The sequence below is a fragment of the Octodon degus genome, unplaced genomic scaffold (genome assembly GCF_000260255.1).
Source record: "Octodon degus isolate 3935 unplaced genomic scaffold, OctDeg1.0 scaffold00026, whole genome shotgun sequence".
Lineage (NCBI taxonomy): Eukaryota > Metazoa > Chordata > Mammalia > Rodentia > Octodontidae > Octodon > Octodon degus.
The window spans coordinates 16,385,134-16,403,993 of NW_004524602.1; the positions used below are offsets into that span (position 1 = coordinate 16,385,134).

Sequence of the window (18,860 nt, forward strand, 5' to 3'; positions counted from 1 at the left end):
TCCTGTGCTTTGCCTTCAGATTCCAAAGACACCAGTGAGTTCACACGGTAACCCATAAGTATGTGTGATTACGTGTCAACTAAGAATAAAACCAGTTTTTTAAAAATGCAACAGGATTAAACAGCACCTCCCATGTCTTCAATGAATCCTACTCCAAGGAGAGTGGAAAATCTACTCCAAGTAGAGCCACCCTGGTTGCCCCGTAAGGATCCCTGAGTTACAGAGCACCCCAAAGCTCCAGGGTGCTTACCACCCCGCATCTGCCCCTCAGCGCCTGGACAGGGCAGCTCGGCTCCCGTGCCTGCTGGTGCTTGGATCTCAGCACGGAGGTCTCTGCCATCCGCTGCATTCCATCTCTGAAAACTACCCACTACAACCCTAGCACTGCCCACAGCCCACACCTCCATCTCCCCTAGGGAGATACGGCTTGACCCTCAGCACCTGCCCTTCTTCGAATTTCCAGCTGGGCCTGTCTCGTGGTGCGTGTGTGAAGGGTCAGTGTGCACTGTCCCCTGTCACCTGTCTACAGCTAGCCTCTTTCAGCAGACTCAGTGGCTAACCCTTCAGGGGAAAAGTTAGCACTTGGCCGTGTTTCTTCCACCAAGAAGCTCTGGTTATGAAGCCCTACTGAATTCCAAGATCTTGTGAACAGTGAGATTGGTTGGCAAGTACCCAAACCCTGCGTGCGATTCATCTGGTATCCAGTCTCCTCCACACTGAAGTATTGGGCCCCATAAACATACAATGGCCTGGGACTGGGAAGACAGCTCAGTGGCATAAGAACCTGCCTGGCAAGTGCAAGGACCCGGTACCGCATGCTGTGCCAGCCCTGGAATCCCAGGTGCACCTTGTGCTGGGGAGGCTGAGACAGGAGGATCACTACGTGTCCAAGCTGCTTAGTGAGACCCTGCACCAGATAGATAAATAAATAAGCAAATAGACAATGGCCTGAACAACTAACTGGAAGACAATAATATGGAATAAAAAAGCAATATAGTGGCCATTGTTGAATCCTATCATTTTGTTTAGTGAAATTCTGTATTCTAAATATTTTTACTATTTTTATTCTTTAAAAATAAAAAAATACATTAAAAATTATTTGATAAAAAATACAATGGCAACGCATGTCCACAATGACCCACGTTAGGAGAGAAGGCTACGACATTATGAATCCATTCTCCACTGAATTTAGTGGACAGGACCAGGGGAGCAAAGACGCACAATCAGGTCAGATACAGAGAGGACAGAGAAGCCGAAGAAGAGCGCGGGTCGCAGGACTACAGAGCCAGGCGCCTGGCTGTCCCCAGAACGTCGTCTCTGCCCTCCTCCCGCGTCTCGCGCAGCCCACCTTGGGGAGCAGCTCCCTCCGGCCCGCCCGTGAGGTGGGGTGGGCCTCATTCGGAGAAAACCTAATCAACAGCCAGCGGAGGAGAACTGTGCTATTCAGCGGTGTGGTGCAGGGGAAGGGGCTGCAGGAGAACGCCCGCGCTTGGCTTCTTCTAGCAGGTTCTCGTGGCTGTCCTCCACCTGCTCGACACTCCACTTCCCTCTACACCTCCACCGGGTTAAGCACCGAATGGCTTTGCCGAGGTCCCGCCTCAGCTTTGAGGACAACAACCTGAGGAAAGGAAAGCGGGAGGCGGAGAAGAAAGACCCAGAGAAACAGTGGGGTCAGGAGGGAAGGAGAGCGTGTCCCTTCAACACAGCTGAATCAGTGGCCTTTAGTTATACATGAGTGATTACATAAACTTTCTTCACGCAAGATTAACAGATGCGGTTTTTCATCTATCAGCAAAAAACAATTTAAATTTTGATTGATATGAGCACGCTGTATAAACTGGGAGTAGCCATGGGAACGTAACCAACCATTGTCCTTTCTGGTCTATGTCTGCCCTACCGAAACTCTACACTCACGGGGCGGGGGGGGGGTACTTTCTCACTGCCTGGAAATCTGGACTCTAAACTTCCTTGTTATTGTTGAAGATTCTTGGCTGGGCCTTCTCCCTGGCCAGAAGTCCTTTTCAGACGCGAGCACCTTTACTCCAATCCCTGGGTCACTAACCTTGGTCAGTCTGTACGCACCTGGCAGTTAATTTCATTGGACCGCTTCTGTCGACACCATTAGGGTTTGTGTGTCTATGTCCCCCAAACCTTATTTGGTGGCTGAACCTAGAGTGTGTGCTTGATTCCTAGTGCAGCGCTGGGATTAAGGGGCTGGGATTAAGGGTGGGTGGTTGCTGGATCAGCCCCCTGACTGGATTGGCACCGCCCTAATCCTGGTAGACTGTATACACTCTAAAGGACAGGAAGAGACGTGCCTCACCCTCTCTTGTCACTTTTCGCTGTCCTTCACCACCATGAACTATTGCCCCTCCGCCTTGGAGTCAGCCCATCACGGACTGAAACTTCTACACACTGTGAACTAGACAAACCTTTCCTCTTTCCCTCTGGATATCAGGCATTTTATTACAGCAGCGAGGGAAAAGTAACCAAGACACACACCACGGGTACCGGACTCCATACAATGGGACCACCGTGACCCAAGAAAAGTTTTCCTTGCCTGGCGTGGTGGTGCACACGTGTAATCCCTGCACTCGGGAGGCTGAGGCAGGAGGACGCTGTCAATTCTAGGCCAGCCTGAACTACATAGTAAGACCCTGCCTTGAAGCCTAAAGCCCTCCTGAGGGGCACCCTGCCCCCTCCGTGTCACAAGCCAGCATATAAAGCTCAGCTTTCCTTGGCAGCGAGATGCTTTCTTGGACTCTCTGCTGCCCCCAAGCAGTGCATTATGAACACTTCACTTTTTGGCATTCGAGGTCTTTTAATAAATTCTGTTCCCAAACCGCAGCCCCAGTGCCTCCCTCCCACACCATCACCTCCCATGATGTGGAGACCCCAAATCTGCCTACATCCAACCAAGCAGCTGAAAGCGGCCCCTCAGCAAGCTTGTGTCCAGGTCTGGATTCCTTCATTGTAGACAGAGGCGCTGCAAACAATGCCCCGTGCGCCTGTGGCTGACTCCCACACGCTGGTGGGAACTCCAGGACAGCGCAGGAAGAGGTTCCTGGGGTCCCGGGGAGGGCCTGCACTCGGGCAGCTCCCCAGGAGCTCTTCCCTACACCAAGGGGAAAGCGGACACCTCTCCGTGGTGATGCGCACACGCCCCTCATCCACAGGCGGCTGAGTGAGGTGCGAATGCACCAGGCAGTCAGAGAGAACCAGGCAGAGATGGAAACCCGCTACAAGTGTGTGCATAACCATTAGCGGCCAGGCCTCAGGCACAAGACGGAATGACCAGGCCTGCGATGAGTGGTGACCCCTGGTCCAACAAGCTTTGGATGGGCATTGGTCACCTGGGTGGGCCACCAGGACTCTCGCGCTTGTCTGTTCCGAGAAGTTCTTTGGTCCTTCCCCAGCTGATCAGTAGTCCCTAAGTGACTGTACTTCTAGTCTTATTGATGGGTCATAGTCACAACCCACGTTGTGCCCATGTGGTTGTGCTCTGTACAATGTCCCCTGAGAAGGGGGGTCCTTGGTGACCCATCGGGCCTCCTCCTGCCCCCCAGGACCCGTATGTCTCCTCTGTAATAAGTATTTCCTACTCTTAACCTCTGCTGTTTCTTAGAATGGAATTCTTTTGGTGGAATTTGAACTCGGTGTATTAGACATCTAGCAGGTTGCGAGTTCGAGGACTCCAAGCTGAGCGGTCCACTGTCGGCCTCCTGCTCCTTTCCTGTCGACGAGTGTTCCACTACTGTCTCTGGAAAGCTCCGCCGCAGCAGAGCCCTGCCTCACTGCCACATGCTGGTGCAGGAGGGTGCTGTCACGTCCCAGAAGGCGAGAGAGCCCTGGGTCTCACTCCGCCTCTTCAGTCCCCTCCTTCTGCTCTTTCCAAGACCACTGTAGGATAAATATCTGTGTTGCCCTGATGTCAGCTAATGTCCCCAACCTTCCTCCCACCATGTCCCCAGCAAGCGGAAGCAACCACTCAGGCGTTCAGGTAGCGACAGACGGATTTTGCACCAAATGGAGTCAGAGGGTCCAGCTCACCTGGGATTGGCTGCTGTGCTTGGCAGGTGATGCTGGAGCCAGGGACCTCTGCCACCACTGATGCCACCGGAGGGACAGAGACCGTGTATCCCTCAGTTCAGAGAGCTGAAGGCCCTGCAGCCACCATAACTGACATTTCCAGGAAAAGTGGGAAGGCGGTCTCGTCCCAGAAGCAAATGAAAGCAAGTTTTATGACCGTAGCTAGCGTGTACGGGCTTCGTTGTCCTCCACAGGCCCTCCATCTTGGGGAGAGCCCCACCCTACGTGGCCCCAGTTTCACCAGCTGCACTTTTGGGTTTGAAGTGTTATCCTCAGTCTGAAAATATGAAATTACCAGAAATAAATGACTCACATTTTATTTATTTTTTTTAATTATTTATTTATTTTAACATTTATTTTGTGTGTGTGTGTGTGTGTGTGTGTGTGTGTGTGTGTGTGTGTGTGGCCAGCTCAGCCCACCAGGGGGCGCGGCTGGCTGGCATGTGGTGCTGGGGAATCGAACCACCGTCTTGTTCCAAGTAGGTGCTTTAGACCACTGAGCCATCTCTCCAGCCCCTAATGACTGACATTTTAAACAACTTTATTTGTAGCATGCTGGTATAATTGTCCCACTTTATTGTTAGTGACTCTTAATCTCTTCTTAGTTACTGGGCCTAATTTATAAATTAAACTATATATTGGTTCAGATGCCCACCTGAGTCTTGAAAAATATCCCCCTGGGGGGATAAAGGGAGCTCCTTAATAATCATTTATTGGACGGAATTTGCTAATTGCCTCTCAGCCCTTGGTCTTCTTTCTGGGTATCAGAATGTAGTCTGCATCCTGGGGGGACCCAGGACCCCTTGATGTAAGCAGGGAGCTTCTAACACCAAGAGCATTTTCAGGGACACAGTCATGAGAACAGCCAAGCCCAGGGCTCTGTTCTAAGGGGCAGGCTCCTTAGGAATGCTGCAGGGGGGCTGGGGAGACAGCTCAGTGGTCTGAGCACCTGCCTGGCAAGAGCAAGGACCTGTGATCAGTCCCCTTACATGCGGATCTGTTGAGTCTCACTGTGATCCATTCTACCCGGGGAGAAATGGTGGCAGGAATGGGAAAGATAGACACGAAGACAAAGCTGGGCTAGGTAGGTGCTGGTCTGCCTGATGGGCAAGACTAACACAACCGCACTTATTTATACTTCTGCAAAGTTAGTAACACATGACACAAGGATGCCTAGCGACTCATAGCCTCTCAGGAGTGAGGTAGCTTGTTTGCTTGGGCACTGAGGCACAGTCCCGCCTACACACATCTGATCAATTTCCTGGCTTCCTGAAGCTGCCAACATTCCCCCTTTTTGTGTTGTTTTGTCAGAGATGGGTGTTCCATTGCAGTTAGCGAAGCTGTATTTGGAGAAGTCTTTAAAGGACCTTTTTTTTTTTTTGTATTTAGTACAGGGCCTCCAGGGTCTCACTATGTAGATCAGACTCATAGTTATCCTCCTATTACAGCCTCCCAAGCGCTGGGATTATAGGCACGTGGCACCAGGCCCAGTCTCAGCCGCCATCTCAGTGCGCCCCAAGGGCAGGGCCAACACAGCAGGCCTGAAGGACTTTTTTATACTTGATGCTAGTCCAAAGATTGTAGGTACTTGAATCCAGCAGTACAGCCCTGTATAGTCTAACAGTCCATGACAGAAGCAGCTCATCAGCACAGCGGGCAGCAGTCAGAAGTCGCCGACTTGAGCCTTGCACAGCTCAGCATACTGACATAGCCTTGCTTTTCACACCTTATGCTTGCACTTTTCTGCTGGACAGTTAAGACCAAGGTAAAGTAAGACCTTTATAACTAAAAATGTAACTTTTGCCATCTCACAAGGTCAGCCAAATCTCCTCAGGATTTACCTTGGGACCATGTACAGCACCTTGTAGATCTTCTGTCAGTGTCAGCCATCTGGATGAGTCACGGCCATTGCCTGACCAATGTGCTCTCTGTGAAAGCCTGAGAGAATGTTTTTTCTCTCCATGTGACTCTCTCCAGGCACACTCTACGTCATCGATCACTTTCCTCTGTGGCTCCATAATCTCCTTGATCAGAAAATTTGGGTCACAACTGAGTTACAGGATGTCACAGCACAGGTTCTCTTATGTCCTGAATCCTCATTGACCTTGAAGGGCTAGAACCAAAATATTAGCTACCCTTGTAGCCCATCTACCTTTCTAAATTTTGGTCTGCAAACCTTAGTTGTTGAACACCCAGAAGAGAAGAGTTACATTACCCTGTAACAGGCAGTAAACTTAACATTGCTATCTATCTGAATATCAAACGCCTTAGACATAAAGTGGAACCATTATTTTCCAACAACCATCAATATTCTAATATTTAAATCCCTATAGAATGTTAAAAAAAAACAATTACACATTTTTACACAGAAATTTAGAAATCAAACCATATTTAACATTGTATCAGGACAATCCTGTGACAATTTGTGACATACTTACTTTTTTTTTTTTTTTTTTTGGTGGAACCGGGGATTGAACTCAGGCCCTTGCTTTTGCCAGGGAAGCGCTTATTCCACTAAACCATCTCCCCAACCCTGACATACTTACATCTTGATTTGATATAACCCTTTTAACCAGTCTTCTTTATCTAATATGCAAGAATTTTTCACCTAATTATACTTAAATGCAACACACATTACAAGGTTTTTTCTTCCCCCCCCCTTATTTTATTGATTTATTTATTTATTTATTTATTTTAGGAATTTGAAAGAAAGCCTTATCGCAATAAGTACTTTTTGTTTAACGTTTTTGGAAGAACTGTACACTTAGAATCATGGATACACTTATGACACGGTGAGATTAACAGTAATGAGTTACCATACCCACGTGCAAACTTTTGTTTCTTAACTTAGTTGAATAGCAAAACCATTTTTTGAAGAGAAAACCCAATTGTAATTTTTCTGAAAGACTTTTATCTTTAAACCAATGACCAATTTATCGAGGGTGTCTCCTAAGAGACTATTGAGATTATTGGGAGCTCCTCATTAACGAACAGAAGGTTGGCTGCAGCTCCTGTTCATCAGTAGGACTCCTCTCTGAATCAAATTTCTCCCCACTCTAGGGAACTTTTGCTTAATTAATTTAAACTTTTCAATAAACTATGTATAAACCAATTTTGGTATGACTCAGACCAGCTGGTAACTTAGGAGAAGGCATGCTTTTAAGCCTGTATATCCCAGGTTGTATTATGAACAAACGCCCAAAAAGGAAAGGAAAAAAAAAAAAAAAGGGAACAGCTGTTCACAGAATGACACTCACGTAGACAAATACACAGTACACACCAACAACCATCTTTACGGAAGTACGAGTACACTCAACTCATTCCTGGCCAGATTAACTTATAATAACTCTATTGAATTTTTTAAAGAAATTTAAAATTAGAAATAGACTAGTCAGATTTTGTTATTTGTCAATTAGCAGAGATCTCTTATCAGAAAATTTGGAAGGAATAAAGTCTTTTATCTCTAGCTAATAAGCGTATTTTATATCTTTTGTCTTAATACTAGTAAAATTTAGCTCAGCTATCTTTAAGTATTTTATCATCTACTTAGACCTTAGCCTTCCATTTTGTCAGTTCCTTCAATAGGCCCCGGGTTGGATCTGGCCTCCTTGCTGTCAACTTCTTCTCCCGATCTGGCTTCATGGTACGGCCTGACAGCACGCTCTGTGCCCAAGTAGGTCATTCAGCAATCTCCGCCCCACGTTAGCAGTGGACGGGGTCCCTTCCACTGTCCAGCATGGAGAGCTCTCCAAAGGACCCTCCCTGGCCTTTACGGACGCATTGGATGGGCCTGTCTGTCTGCTGCTGTATTTCCATCTTCTGTAGAACTTAAAATAGTTAATAGTGTTTTATACATGAAGAACCTCATTTAACAGCTTCCCGGGCCTGTGCTGTGTCAAATTAGACTGCGAAAGGTAGAAGCATTTTGATGAAAAGTGGCAGGAAACACAGAAGCTTGCTCAGTAGCCTCCGAGGGAGTCAGAGCTTTATGAGGCATATATGGCTTGTGTAGCCACCGCAAGGGACCCTGACACTGCCAAAGAACCCCAGTGGGCATATACTGAATTGGGCAAATAATTAAAAAGTTGGCAGAGACGGGCCAACTCTAGAGAGCTGAGCATTAGAGCCTGATTAACTTTATCCGAGGCAGTCTTAGCCTCTGGTGTGAGCATTCTTCTAGAAGTAGGGGCTGAGTCTCCCTCGAGAATGCCAAAGAGAGGACTTAACTCATAGGAGTCAGCCTACGAGCTAGGCGGAGCCAATTAATGTTACCAAATAGAACGTATAAATCATTGAGGGTTGCAAGATATCTAACCTGGATCTGAACAGTTTGGGGCACAATTTGCTTCTGTCGAATAAGGTGTCCCAAATATAAAAAGGGTGCCACAGTTTGCACCTTTTCAGGGGCTATCACTAGACCTGCATTGCGGGGGCATCACTAACTGGACAAACAGGTGACGTAAAATGCCTGGAGATTCATGCGCCAAGAGAAGGTCATCTGTGTGACAGGTAATGTGCGCAGCTGGATAGGCCTGTCACACTGCGCAAAGGGCTGGAGCCACAAACTCTTGGCACAGGGTTGGACTATTAATTTGCTGGCTTCCCTGTCACTGATAATCCTCTCAGTAGCTTGCAACAACCTTGGAGCACGACCTTGGAAAGGTTCCTTAGGGCCTTGCCTAACAGAAGCGAGGTAAGGAAGGTGCCTTCTCACAAGCTTCCCTCCAGGCCCCAAAGGTAGATCTCTTAGTTTGCCAACATGGCTGCAATGCAAAGGTCGGTGGATTGTTTGGGCTAGCAAAAGCACCCTTTCCGATTAGCAAATCTTCTGTCATGGTGAAGTTGGGAATCCCACACTAGGAGCTGCCTCTTCCCTGCAATATTAAACAACAACAACAACAACAACAACAACAACAACAAATCCTTTCCACAATAGTCTCTTGGATTCCAACATGCTTTTTCTTTTAATTTTTATTTGTGTGTGTGTGTGTGTGTGTGTGGCCAGCTCAGCCCACCAGGGGGCGGGGCTGGCTGGCACGTGGTGCTGGGGGATTGAACCGCGGTCCCTGTGCTTTGCTAAGCTTGTTCCAAATAGGTGCTTTAGACCACTGAGCCATCTCTCCAGCCCCAACATGCTTTTTCTATTCCTTTGCAATCATTTGGGGCCTTAGTCTGTCGCCAAAGCATTTCTACAAAACTCAAGGGAAAGGGAGCAGGAGGGTCATAAATAGCAACAGCTTGTGCTAATTCTTTTAAGATTTTAAGAGGTATGGATTCAGGAAGACCCACAAATTAGTTTCAATCTGTGACTCAGTGAAATTTTCCTGGGCTGCGGCCAGGATTGCGGCGTGTGGCTCCGTAAAACCCATTCAGTATTTCACTTTTGCCCAGATTTTAACCATAGACACGACCTTGAGCCTGACAAGCCAGTGCCAAGGCCACGGCGAGCCACAGCCATGACCCTCCCAGTTGGCACCGGGCGCACAGGGCTGCAGCTGCTGGTACGCACCGCCTCTGCGGCTGGATGGCCGGCAGATGGCAGGCGGCTGGGGAATCCCAGCCGGTCGGTCCGCCTCCGAGCCGAGCAGGGCCGCCCGGGACCAGTTGGGGTCCTTCCGATGGCAGTGCCGAGCGCCAGCGCCAACACACACCCGCGCCGGCTACTGCTGGCTCCAGCCAAGCCGCTTCTCTCGCTTCTGCGCGCTGTTGAGAAGTGATTCCTCCGCGCACGCTTACCTCCTACCAGGCATCCTATTCCGGCGCCACATGGAGGGCTCCGTCTAGCACTTAGCTTCTTGGTTTCTGTTCTTTATTCTGTGTAAGATAAAATCTCAGCGTTGTATTAATTTCCACTTCTGAAACGCCCAGAGACGTTGGACGCACTCTCCTGCTGGCCATTTGCGTTTCCTGTGAGCCGTGTCTGAGCATTTCACTTGTCCATTTCTGGGCTGGGTTTTTCTTCTGGGTGATCTAATTTTTTTCAAGTTCTTTATGCATTCTAAATGTTAGTCCTCTGTCCAAGGAGTAGCTGGCCATTATTTCTCATTCTGTAGGTTGTCTCTACTGGTTGTTTCCTTTGTCATACAGAGGATTTTAATTTGATATGACCCTACTTGTTGACCTTCGGTGCTACTTCTTGTGCAATTGGAGTTCTGCTGGGGAAGTCCTTGCTTATTCCTGTGACTTTAAAAGTTTTACTTTATTTATTTATTTATTTATTTATTTATGCAGCCAGCTCAGCCTGCCCTGGGGGCAGGGCTGGAGCAGCATGTGGTGCCAGGGATTGAACCGCGGTCCCTGCACTTTGCCTAAGCTTGTCTAAGCAGGCGTTTTAGACTGCTGAGCTATCTCGCTGGCCCCCCTACTTACTTTCTAGTGTTTCAGTCTTAACATTTAGATCTTTGATCCACTTTGATTTTAGTTTGTACCTAGAGAGAGATATGGATCCAAAAATCAATCTTTGGGGGCCAGGGAGACAGCACTTGCCAGGCAAGTGCAAGGGCCTGAGTTCAATCCCCGGTTCCGGGAAAAAAAAAAAAATCAATCTTTTGCATAGTCACAGCCAGTTTTCTCAGAGCCATCTTTCCTCCAGCATACGTCTTGGGCCCCTTTGTTGAAGATTAAATAGCTCAATATATCTGGGGATTTTCCCATATCCTGTATTCTAGTGATGGCGAACCTAGACCACACAGGCTGCTGCGGCTGCCCACTACCACTGAAAGCCCTCAAAGCTTCACCACCACGGCATCCCGCCCCTTCATTCGCGGGTCTGTCTCTCTGCCAGAACCAGGCTGTTTCCATCCTCGCTTTGTGGTAAAGCTCCAGTCCAGGATCGTGGTGCCTCCTGCTCTGGCTGATTGCCTGCGATGGCTTTTGCTATCGAGTCTCTTCTACCTCCATATGAACGTTAGGATTGCTTTCTCTAATTCTGTGAGGAATGCCACTGGTATGTGATTGGGCCATTTTACGCCATCTTGACAATATTGGTTCTGCCCACCAGCAACAGGTAATATTTTCCATTTTCTGATGTCCTCTTCAATCTCCTTTTCCTCAGTACTGTAGTTCTCACTGTAGGGTCTTGGGTAGGTGAATTCCTAGGGAATTCTCTCTCTCTCTCTCTCTCTCTCTCTCTCTCTCTCTCTCATCTTTGTCTCTGTGTGCCTCTCTGTTTCTGTGTCTCTCTGTCTCTGTCTCTGTCTCTGTCTCTGTCTCTGTCTCTGTCTCTCTGTCTCTCTGTCCCTCTGTCTCTCTGTCTCTCTCTCTCTCTGTCTCTCTGTCTCTGCCTCTCTCTGCCTCTCTCTCTGCCTCTCTCCCTGCCTCTCTCTCTCTCCTCCCCCCCGTCTCTCCCTCTCCCCACCTTCACTGTGTGGAACGCTCCCTCTGCAGGAACTCCTGTCTGTTTTGCGCTCCCTGTATCCCAATCTGTTCTTCAAGGGTCCTCTGCTTCGCGTTTCCTGACCCTCAGACCTTGAGCTGCTTTCCCTGTAGTTCCTATTCCGTCCATGAGGGGGCAGCAGACGCCAGCGAGTCCAGCGCTGGGCCCTGGTCCACCCAGAGGCCCGCCAGGAGCCCCGCCGCTCGCTCGCTTGGAGCTTTCCTCCTCGGCATCTCAAAGCGGGAGGTGGGGCTCCGAGGCGGGTGAGGCTCCACTGGGGCCCACCCTAGTTCCAAGATGAGCCACAAGTTTGAAAATGTAAGCAAAACATGGCGATGACAGATTAAGAACAGCGGAGAGACCGTTGTAAAGCCATGAGGTACGCTCAAGATAGGCTGATTGCGATAACCCAGGCAGGCACCTCAAATGCAGAAAGCAAGGGGGTCGGCCCACTGGTCACCAGCCGGCTGAATGGTATATAGTCATAATGTCCTAAAAGTACAAATTAACCCCAAACCCGACAGTAAACAAAATATCAAATGTTGATCTCTAATAATATTGCATTAAAATATTATTCGTCTTCGGGGGGCTGGGGAGATGGCTCAGGGGAATAAGCGCTTCCCTGGCAAGCGCAAGGGCCTGAGTTCAATCCCCAGTTCCGCAAAAAAAAATTATTCCTCTTCGGTATGCAGTTGTACGTGCCCCTGTAAAGCTTCCCAAGATGAATGGTCGCCTTTCCTGACCTTAACCCAGGCCTGCTCGTTCTGCTGCACTAGGTGGCCCCAACAGAATCGCAAGTCGCTTGTCAAAACCCCTTTCCAGGTCCAACACACCTAGAATGTTCTAGGGTAAACCGGGCAGGACCTCCAGCCCCTCCAGGTCCCCGGTCACCCTGGGTCTGCCCCCGCTGGCACTGGCTGTCCAGTCCCTGGCAATATAGGTGTTGGTCTCTACTGATCAGAACCAATGGAATTGCTTGGGTTTTTTTTTTTTTTAAAGCTTGATTTAAAAATAGGTAACAGCTGAGCTACCTGGGCAGCCAGAACTGGGAGAACATAGTAGCAAGCCCCTAACGAGGATGCCACAATGATGCTCACAGCAGCCATACTGTTGAAGAGGGGACGGACAGCTCCCAAGGCATCCCTCAGCTTGAGAGTAACAGCAGTGCCTGCCAGGTGGTTGCCGAAGCTGTAAGAACTACCCTCGGCCCCCGTGGCATGGACAAGCTTACTGCAGACAGTCGAGGCAAAGCAGCAATTTCTAATGACGGGGCCACAGTTTTGAAACTTCTTGATGTCACCCATCCTGCAGCAAAGACTTCAGTGGACACTGCCAAATCTCAAGATGCTGAGGTTGGTGATGGCACCACCTCTGTAACCCTGCTGGCTGCAGAGTTTCTGAAGCAGGTGAAACCCTATGTGGAGGAAGGTTTGCACCCCCAGATCACCATCCGAGCTTTCCGTACAGCTGCACAGTTGCAGTTCACAAGATCAAGGACATTGCTGTGACGGTGAAGAAGCAAGATAAAGTGGACGGAGCAAGCTGCTGGGGCAGTGCCGTGATGGCCCTGAGCACCCAGCCGGTCTCCCAGCAGAAAGCCTTCCTTGCTAAGACGGTGCTTGATGCTGTGATGACACTGGATGATTTGCTGCAGCTTAAGATGCCTGGAAGCAAGAAGGTGCAGCGTGGAGCCCTGGAGGAGTCTCGGTTGGCGGCTGGTGTTACATTCAAGAAGACTTTCTCTTAAGAGGGATTTGAAATGCAACCTAAAAAGCACACTAAGCTCACGATCGCCTTATTAAGCGTTGAACTCGAGCTGGAAGCTGAGAAAGACGATACTGAAATCAGAGTCCACACAGTAGGGGATCATGGGGCAATCGCTGATGCTGAGTGGAACACTGTTTATGATTCTGGAGCCAAAGTTGTTTTGTCCAAACTCCCTGTTGGGGATGTGGCCACCCAGTACTTCGCAGATGGGGACATCTTCTGTGCCACCGAGTGCCTGAGGAGGTTTTGAAGACAATGACGCCTGCAGAGGCTGTGCCCGGGCCAGCGTGAAAGCTCTAGCAGCTGCAGCCGGCTGCGTGGAGAGCCCCAGATGGGAGGGGAAAGGTGCAGTTTCTTCACTGGCTGCCCCAAGGCCAAGACTTGCACCTTCGTCCTCCGTGGCAGAGCTGAGCAGTTCCTGGAGGAGACAGAGCAGCTCCGCATGACGCCATCAGGACTGTCAGGAGGGCCGTCAGGCATGACTCAGCGGTGGCTGGTGTGAGCCATCGAGATGGAGCTCTCTAAGCACCTTGGGGATTACTCAAGGACTATCCCAGGAAAACAGCAGCTACGGATCAGGGCATGTGCCAAGGCCTCGGAGATTATCCCATGCCAGCTATGTGACAATGCTGGCTTTGATGCCACAAACATCCTGAACAAACTACAGGCTCAGCATGCCCAGGGCGGCATGTGCTATGGGGTGGACATCAACACTGAGGACGTTACTGACAACTTCGAAGCCTTTGGGTGGGAGACAGCTATGGCGTGATCAGGGCCCTGACAGCAGCCCCTGAGGCTGCGTGCCTGATCGCGTCCATCAAGGAGACCGTCAGGGACCTTCGCTCCACTGCGGATACTCCTCCAGCAGCGGGCCGGGGCCAGGGCCGCCTCCCTTGAGGTCCCACCCATCACACTGGCTGGCAGCTGGCTGCAGGTGTGCTTCCCCTCCCTGGCTTGGCTCACTGGTATCACGAAGAAGTGATAGTAATTCGTCTGTTCTGTTCTCACTGGAGGTTATTTAAATAAAATTTAAGTCTTAAAAAAAAAGAAAAAAGAAATAAGACCAGGTAACAGAAGATGTAAACTCTTTAGAATGTTCTAGGATGGCCTAGAACACTCTAGGTACACTGGACACCTGGCAGGGTATCATGTGGCCATTAACTGTGGTAGTTTCCCAGGGTTATACAGCAGATCTCTAGAGCTTGTCAGTCTTGCAGAGTGGTAACTCTTTTTTGTCTTTGCTTTTGCTTTTTGATGGTACCGGGGATCAAACGCAGGACCCTGTGCTTGCCAGGCAGGTTCTTATGCCACTGAGCTATCTCCCCAGCCTGCAGAGTGGTAACTCTTATAAATAAAGCCCTGTGGCCAGGCATGATGGTACATGCCTGTGATCCTAGTGCTCAGGAGACTGAGGGGAGATCATTGTGAGTTCAGGGCAAGCATGAGTTAGAGAAGTGAGTTCAAGGCCAGCCTGAACCGCATAGTGAGAACCTGTCTCAAAAAGATTAAAAAAAAAAAAAAAATCCTGTGATGTTGTTTCTAAAAAGGACAGTGGACAGCGCATTGTAGGAATGGGGCCGGAGGAAAGGTCCAGTTTCAAAACAGTTCAGCTGTGCCTGGGCTTCTGGGTCCCAGAGCAGCGGCGTCCAGCATGACGTTCCCCGTTGGCACAGGACAGTGGCTCTGCCCCTCGTGTACCACAGGGACCACTGAGCAGCAGCGCCGCTGAAGGACCGAACTCGCAGGGGCATTTAACTCCAGTTAATCTGTATGGCAGCTTAAGCAGCCCCACGTTTCTTGGAGCCAAACTGTGCTTTTATAGCAATTCATCAAAGCGAGGTACACAAAGGGACGGAAGGAAGGCGCCCATTATGCATCCTCAGGCCTAGCAAGGCTGCGCTTGTCCCTTGGGCCACCCACGCACCCTGCCAATCGACAAGAAAGGTGCACTGCGGGCGTCCGGCGGATGGGTGGGGGTTGCAGAAGGAAACGGCAGGGCTGGCTCCGTGGCAGGGGCTGGCACGCGGGAGGCCCTGGCCCCCATCCCAGCACCACCATGTAAAAAAAAAAAGCCCCACAATGTTACCATGGCAAAACTGGGAGCGCCCCGGGGTAGCTCCACACACCCGTAGCACTGGAAACAAACGTGCTGGGGGCATGAATCCTGCCCAGAAATTAAGGTGCAGGGCCGGCCAGACAGCTCAGGGGACTAAAGCGCCTGCTTAGGCAGACGCAGGGACTGCGGTTGGCTGCCCGGCCTGCGGGTCCCACCCCGGGGCGTTCTGAGAAGGCGACTGAGACTGGGAGTGGTAGCACACGCCAGTAATCCCAACGCTTGGGAGGCTGAAAACAGGAGAATCACTGTGAGTCCGATCTACGTAGTAAGACCCTGTAGACCCTGCACTAAATACATAAACAATAAATAAATAAGCTAAAAAAGGGCTGACAATATAGCTCATGCAGAGCCCTGGGTTCAATCCTGGGTAATAAAAAACAGCGATAAAATCAACGCTATTTAATGAGTGTTGCTGAGGGCATCTCCTGCTCATCACGGGCATTGCATGAGATTAACACCGGAGCGTGTAGCTTGCGACCTGCACAGGCGGAGGCGCTTTTACAGCACGGTTCTGCCAGGCTTCCCTCGTGCCAGCGCGTGCGTGCTCTACTGTGGGGTGTGACGCGTCGCCCCACGCTGAGCGACCCAAGGCAGCAGGTGCTGTCTCCCAGCCCCTGCGGCCCAGCCCGCTGCACCTCGGGGCGAGGTGCGGACTCAGCAGGAGGCTCGGCGGGGCGGGCGGGGCCGAAGGGGGAGCTTGCTTTCTTCTTAAAAACTGTGGTAAGATGTACAAAAACCGCACCACCTTGACGCCTTCAGGTACAGCCGCGTGGTGTTCCACACACCCGCCCGTCGGCAGTCAGACTGAGGCGGCTGCTTAATTTCTCATGACTTGGTCTTCCCATCTGTAAAACCGGCAGGCGAACTGTTCTGCATTCAGCTGGGGGCCAGGACGAAGCAGGCACGTGGCGGGAGGGTCCTGGGGACATCTGAGAGGATGAAGGATCATTTCCTAGGGCCTGCTACCTAATTAAGTTTCTACCTTACACCACAAGCCTTTTACCTCTGCAAATCATACACCACACTTATTTTGACATTTTATTCTTTTTATTGCAAATTTCTGGGAAAGGAAAGAACAGGAAGGCCGATTCTTTAGACTCTGGTGAGAAGCGTCACGGGGCAGACTCCACTACCACAGGGTCCCGCAGTCACCCCACCTCCAGGACGCTGATACGTACCACTGCCTGTGCCACCACCCCAGGGTGCCAGCCAGACGGGTGGGGTGGGGTGGGGGTGAGCGACCTGGTGGCTCCTTAAACTCCCGGGGTGGGAGCGTTCAGTGCAGCCAGGGTGGCGTGTACCCCAGGACTGGTGACATCGGACACCTGAGATGCCAGCCCACAGTCCGGCACCCCCCGCTCACGCCACCGCCTTGGCCAGTGTCCAGCTGGGGTCCTTTACCCCTCTTCCCAGGCGTCAGATGCTGACCCCTCCTCCTTTCAGACCCCAGAGCAAAGTGATCCAGTGGGGCCACCTAGCCTGCCACTGTGCCTGACCAGAGAGCGCCGCGAAACACCATCTGCCACACAAGAACCCCCTTTCTGACTGAAAGAGAGCACTGCCCGCTCCTCTCCTTTAAATGGAAACTCACTATGCCGAGGTGAGAAACAGGAAATGATGTCGAGTGAGGCATGACATATGCCTTATATAACCGCTCACGTCCAAACTCTTTTGAAAATTTTTTTTTCTCTAGCAGCACATTTTACATGGGTGTAAACAGTAATAGCCAGTTAGATGTTTCATTTGTGATTTAGCCTAAAAATAGAAAATGTTTTTATTGTCCTGAGTCCTTGCCAAATGGAACCACAACAACAGCAACAACAAAGTGGTTAAAAAAGCTAGACACTTCGAGGGTTCCCGTCCCTCCTGGGGGCCCTCGTGACTCCCCGCGGTGGGGTTCACCATCTGCTTGCTCAGCTGACCGGAGCCCACGAGGAGTTGACACTATCAACGGCTCATCAGACATGGAGCCCGGAAACTGTCTACAAAGAGGTGCGAGACGCAGGTTTCTGGACAGGGTTACGAATGCAGCTTGTTTCTTTGTCCACACAAAAGAACGACTTCCTATTCCATGAATGTGACACTGAGTGATTCATGTCCTAACAGTGGCTGTGTTCTAGAACATTTAAAAAATACCTAGGCTCCCATGTTGACACGAGAAGTCAGAATTAGTATCATGCCTTCTCTCGTGAGCAAAGATTTTAAAGGGTAGAGTGCACTGACACACCAAGGCACAAGAATACAGTTACGATCAATGCGTATAAGCCCTGGCACTCTGGGCCGATTTTGGAAACACTGAGAGAGGTCAGAAAGTCTGGAAAATTCTCACATTCTATGATTAATGAACAATTAATTGTGCAGTCAACGAACGGCTAACCGCCATTCCATTAGTAAATATATGGCTATCACTGTACAAGTTGTGGCTAATTAAAAAATAGTTTTCAGTATTAAAACCTGGCATATCTAGGTGGATGTAAGTATTGTGCCTTGTGGTACCCAGATGTGCTAAATTTCCATTTAATTTCCAATCTGTATGGCAGTTATTGGTTGTAAATTGATTTTCATTATAGAAATGGCAGGGTTTTGTTGGTTTTTTTTTTTTTTCCCCTCAAGTGTTAAATCTCTTCCCCTTAGAAAAGACAGAAGACTGACAGGAAAATAAGCAATAGAAGACACACACAGACAACGCTAATAAAGCCCAGATGCGGACTCTGAGGTTGAATCTGATCGATCGGGACAGTCTGTTGGTGGGGCCTGGAGCAGCACATTCCTGCAACAGCTCATCAGCTCCTTAAAAAACTCACTGGGACTTTTTTCAAAATATTAGTCTTGGTTAGAGCATCGAGCATTGAAAGAAATTAAGTCTTTTCATTCATAAAACGAGGAGGATCAAAGCCTTTTGAAGGGCGGGACATCCACTGAATTTAGAGAAGGGAAGTACAGTGGTAAAAACGTACTGGAGATGCTAGGGAAAGAGTGTGTTCAGACTCCAGGTGAACGTCCGGCCGGACAAGCGGCGGCCCGGCCCATGCACCCAGCCGCGCCCTGAGCAGCCTGGCGGGGCCCAGAGCCTGGGCTGCCCAGCGCCGCCTCCCGGTCGGGCCGCTGCCCGTCACAGGGGGGCTTCGGGCTTGTGCATCTGTTGGATCTGCTTCTGCAGCTGGTCCCGGTCCAGCTTCATCTTGGCCTCGAGCACCTGCCGCAGGGAGCCGATGCTCTCGTAGATGGCTGTGAACCCTGGAAGAAGAGGTCAGCGTCATCAGAGCCAATGCATCAGCGCAAGGCCCCGCTGGCCCCCAGAACTCGGCCATCAGGGGACCCCGCAGAAGGCTGAGCGAGGACGAGCCGCACAGCCTCCAGCATCCCCCGACAACTGCTTTTTCGTCCCAAAAGGGGAGAGGAAGGATTATGGCGGCGAAATCTGGCAACACAACCTCAACCGGAGAGAGAGATCGGAGCCCACACCCAGTCCCCACACCCAGCCAGCTCGGACAGCCCACACCCAGCCCCGGG

The 18,860-nt window shown here is 50.3% G+C and overlaps 1 protein-coding gene and 1 pseudogene across 1 annotated transcript in view; one reads left to right on the plus strand and one right to left on the minus strand.

Moving 5' to 3' along the window:
* The first annotated feature begins 9,545 nt into the window (after positions 1 to 9,545).
* LOC101585943 lies at positions 9,546 to 14,128 on the plus strand (annotated as a pseudogene).
* Positions 14,129 to 17,953: 3,825 nt separating this feature from the next.
* The window catches only part of Fam81a (family with sequence similarity 81 member A), a 30,675-nt gene continuing 29,768 nt past the window's right edge, over positions 17,954 to 18,860 (minus strand). Inside the window, exon 9 of the mRNA XM_023712657.1 lies at positions 17,954 to 18,584. Within this exon, the coding sequence (XP_023568425.1) occupies positions 18,460 to 18,584 (125 nt within the window). The 3' untranslated portion in view covers positions 17,954 to 18,459. The remainder of the gene's footprint in view (positions 18,585 to 18,860) is intronic.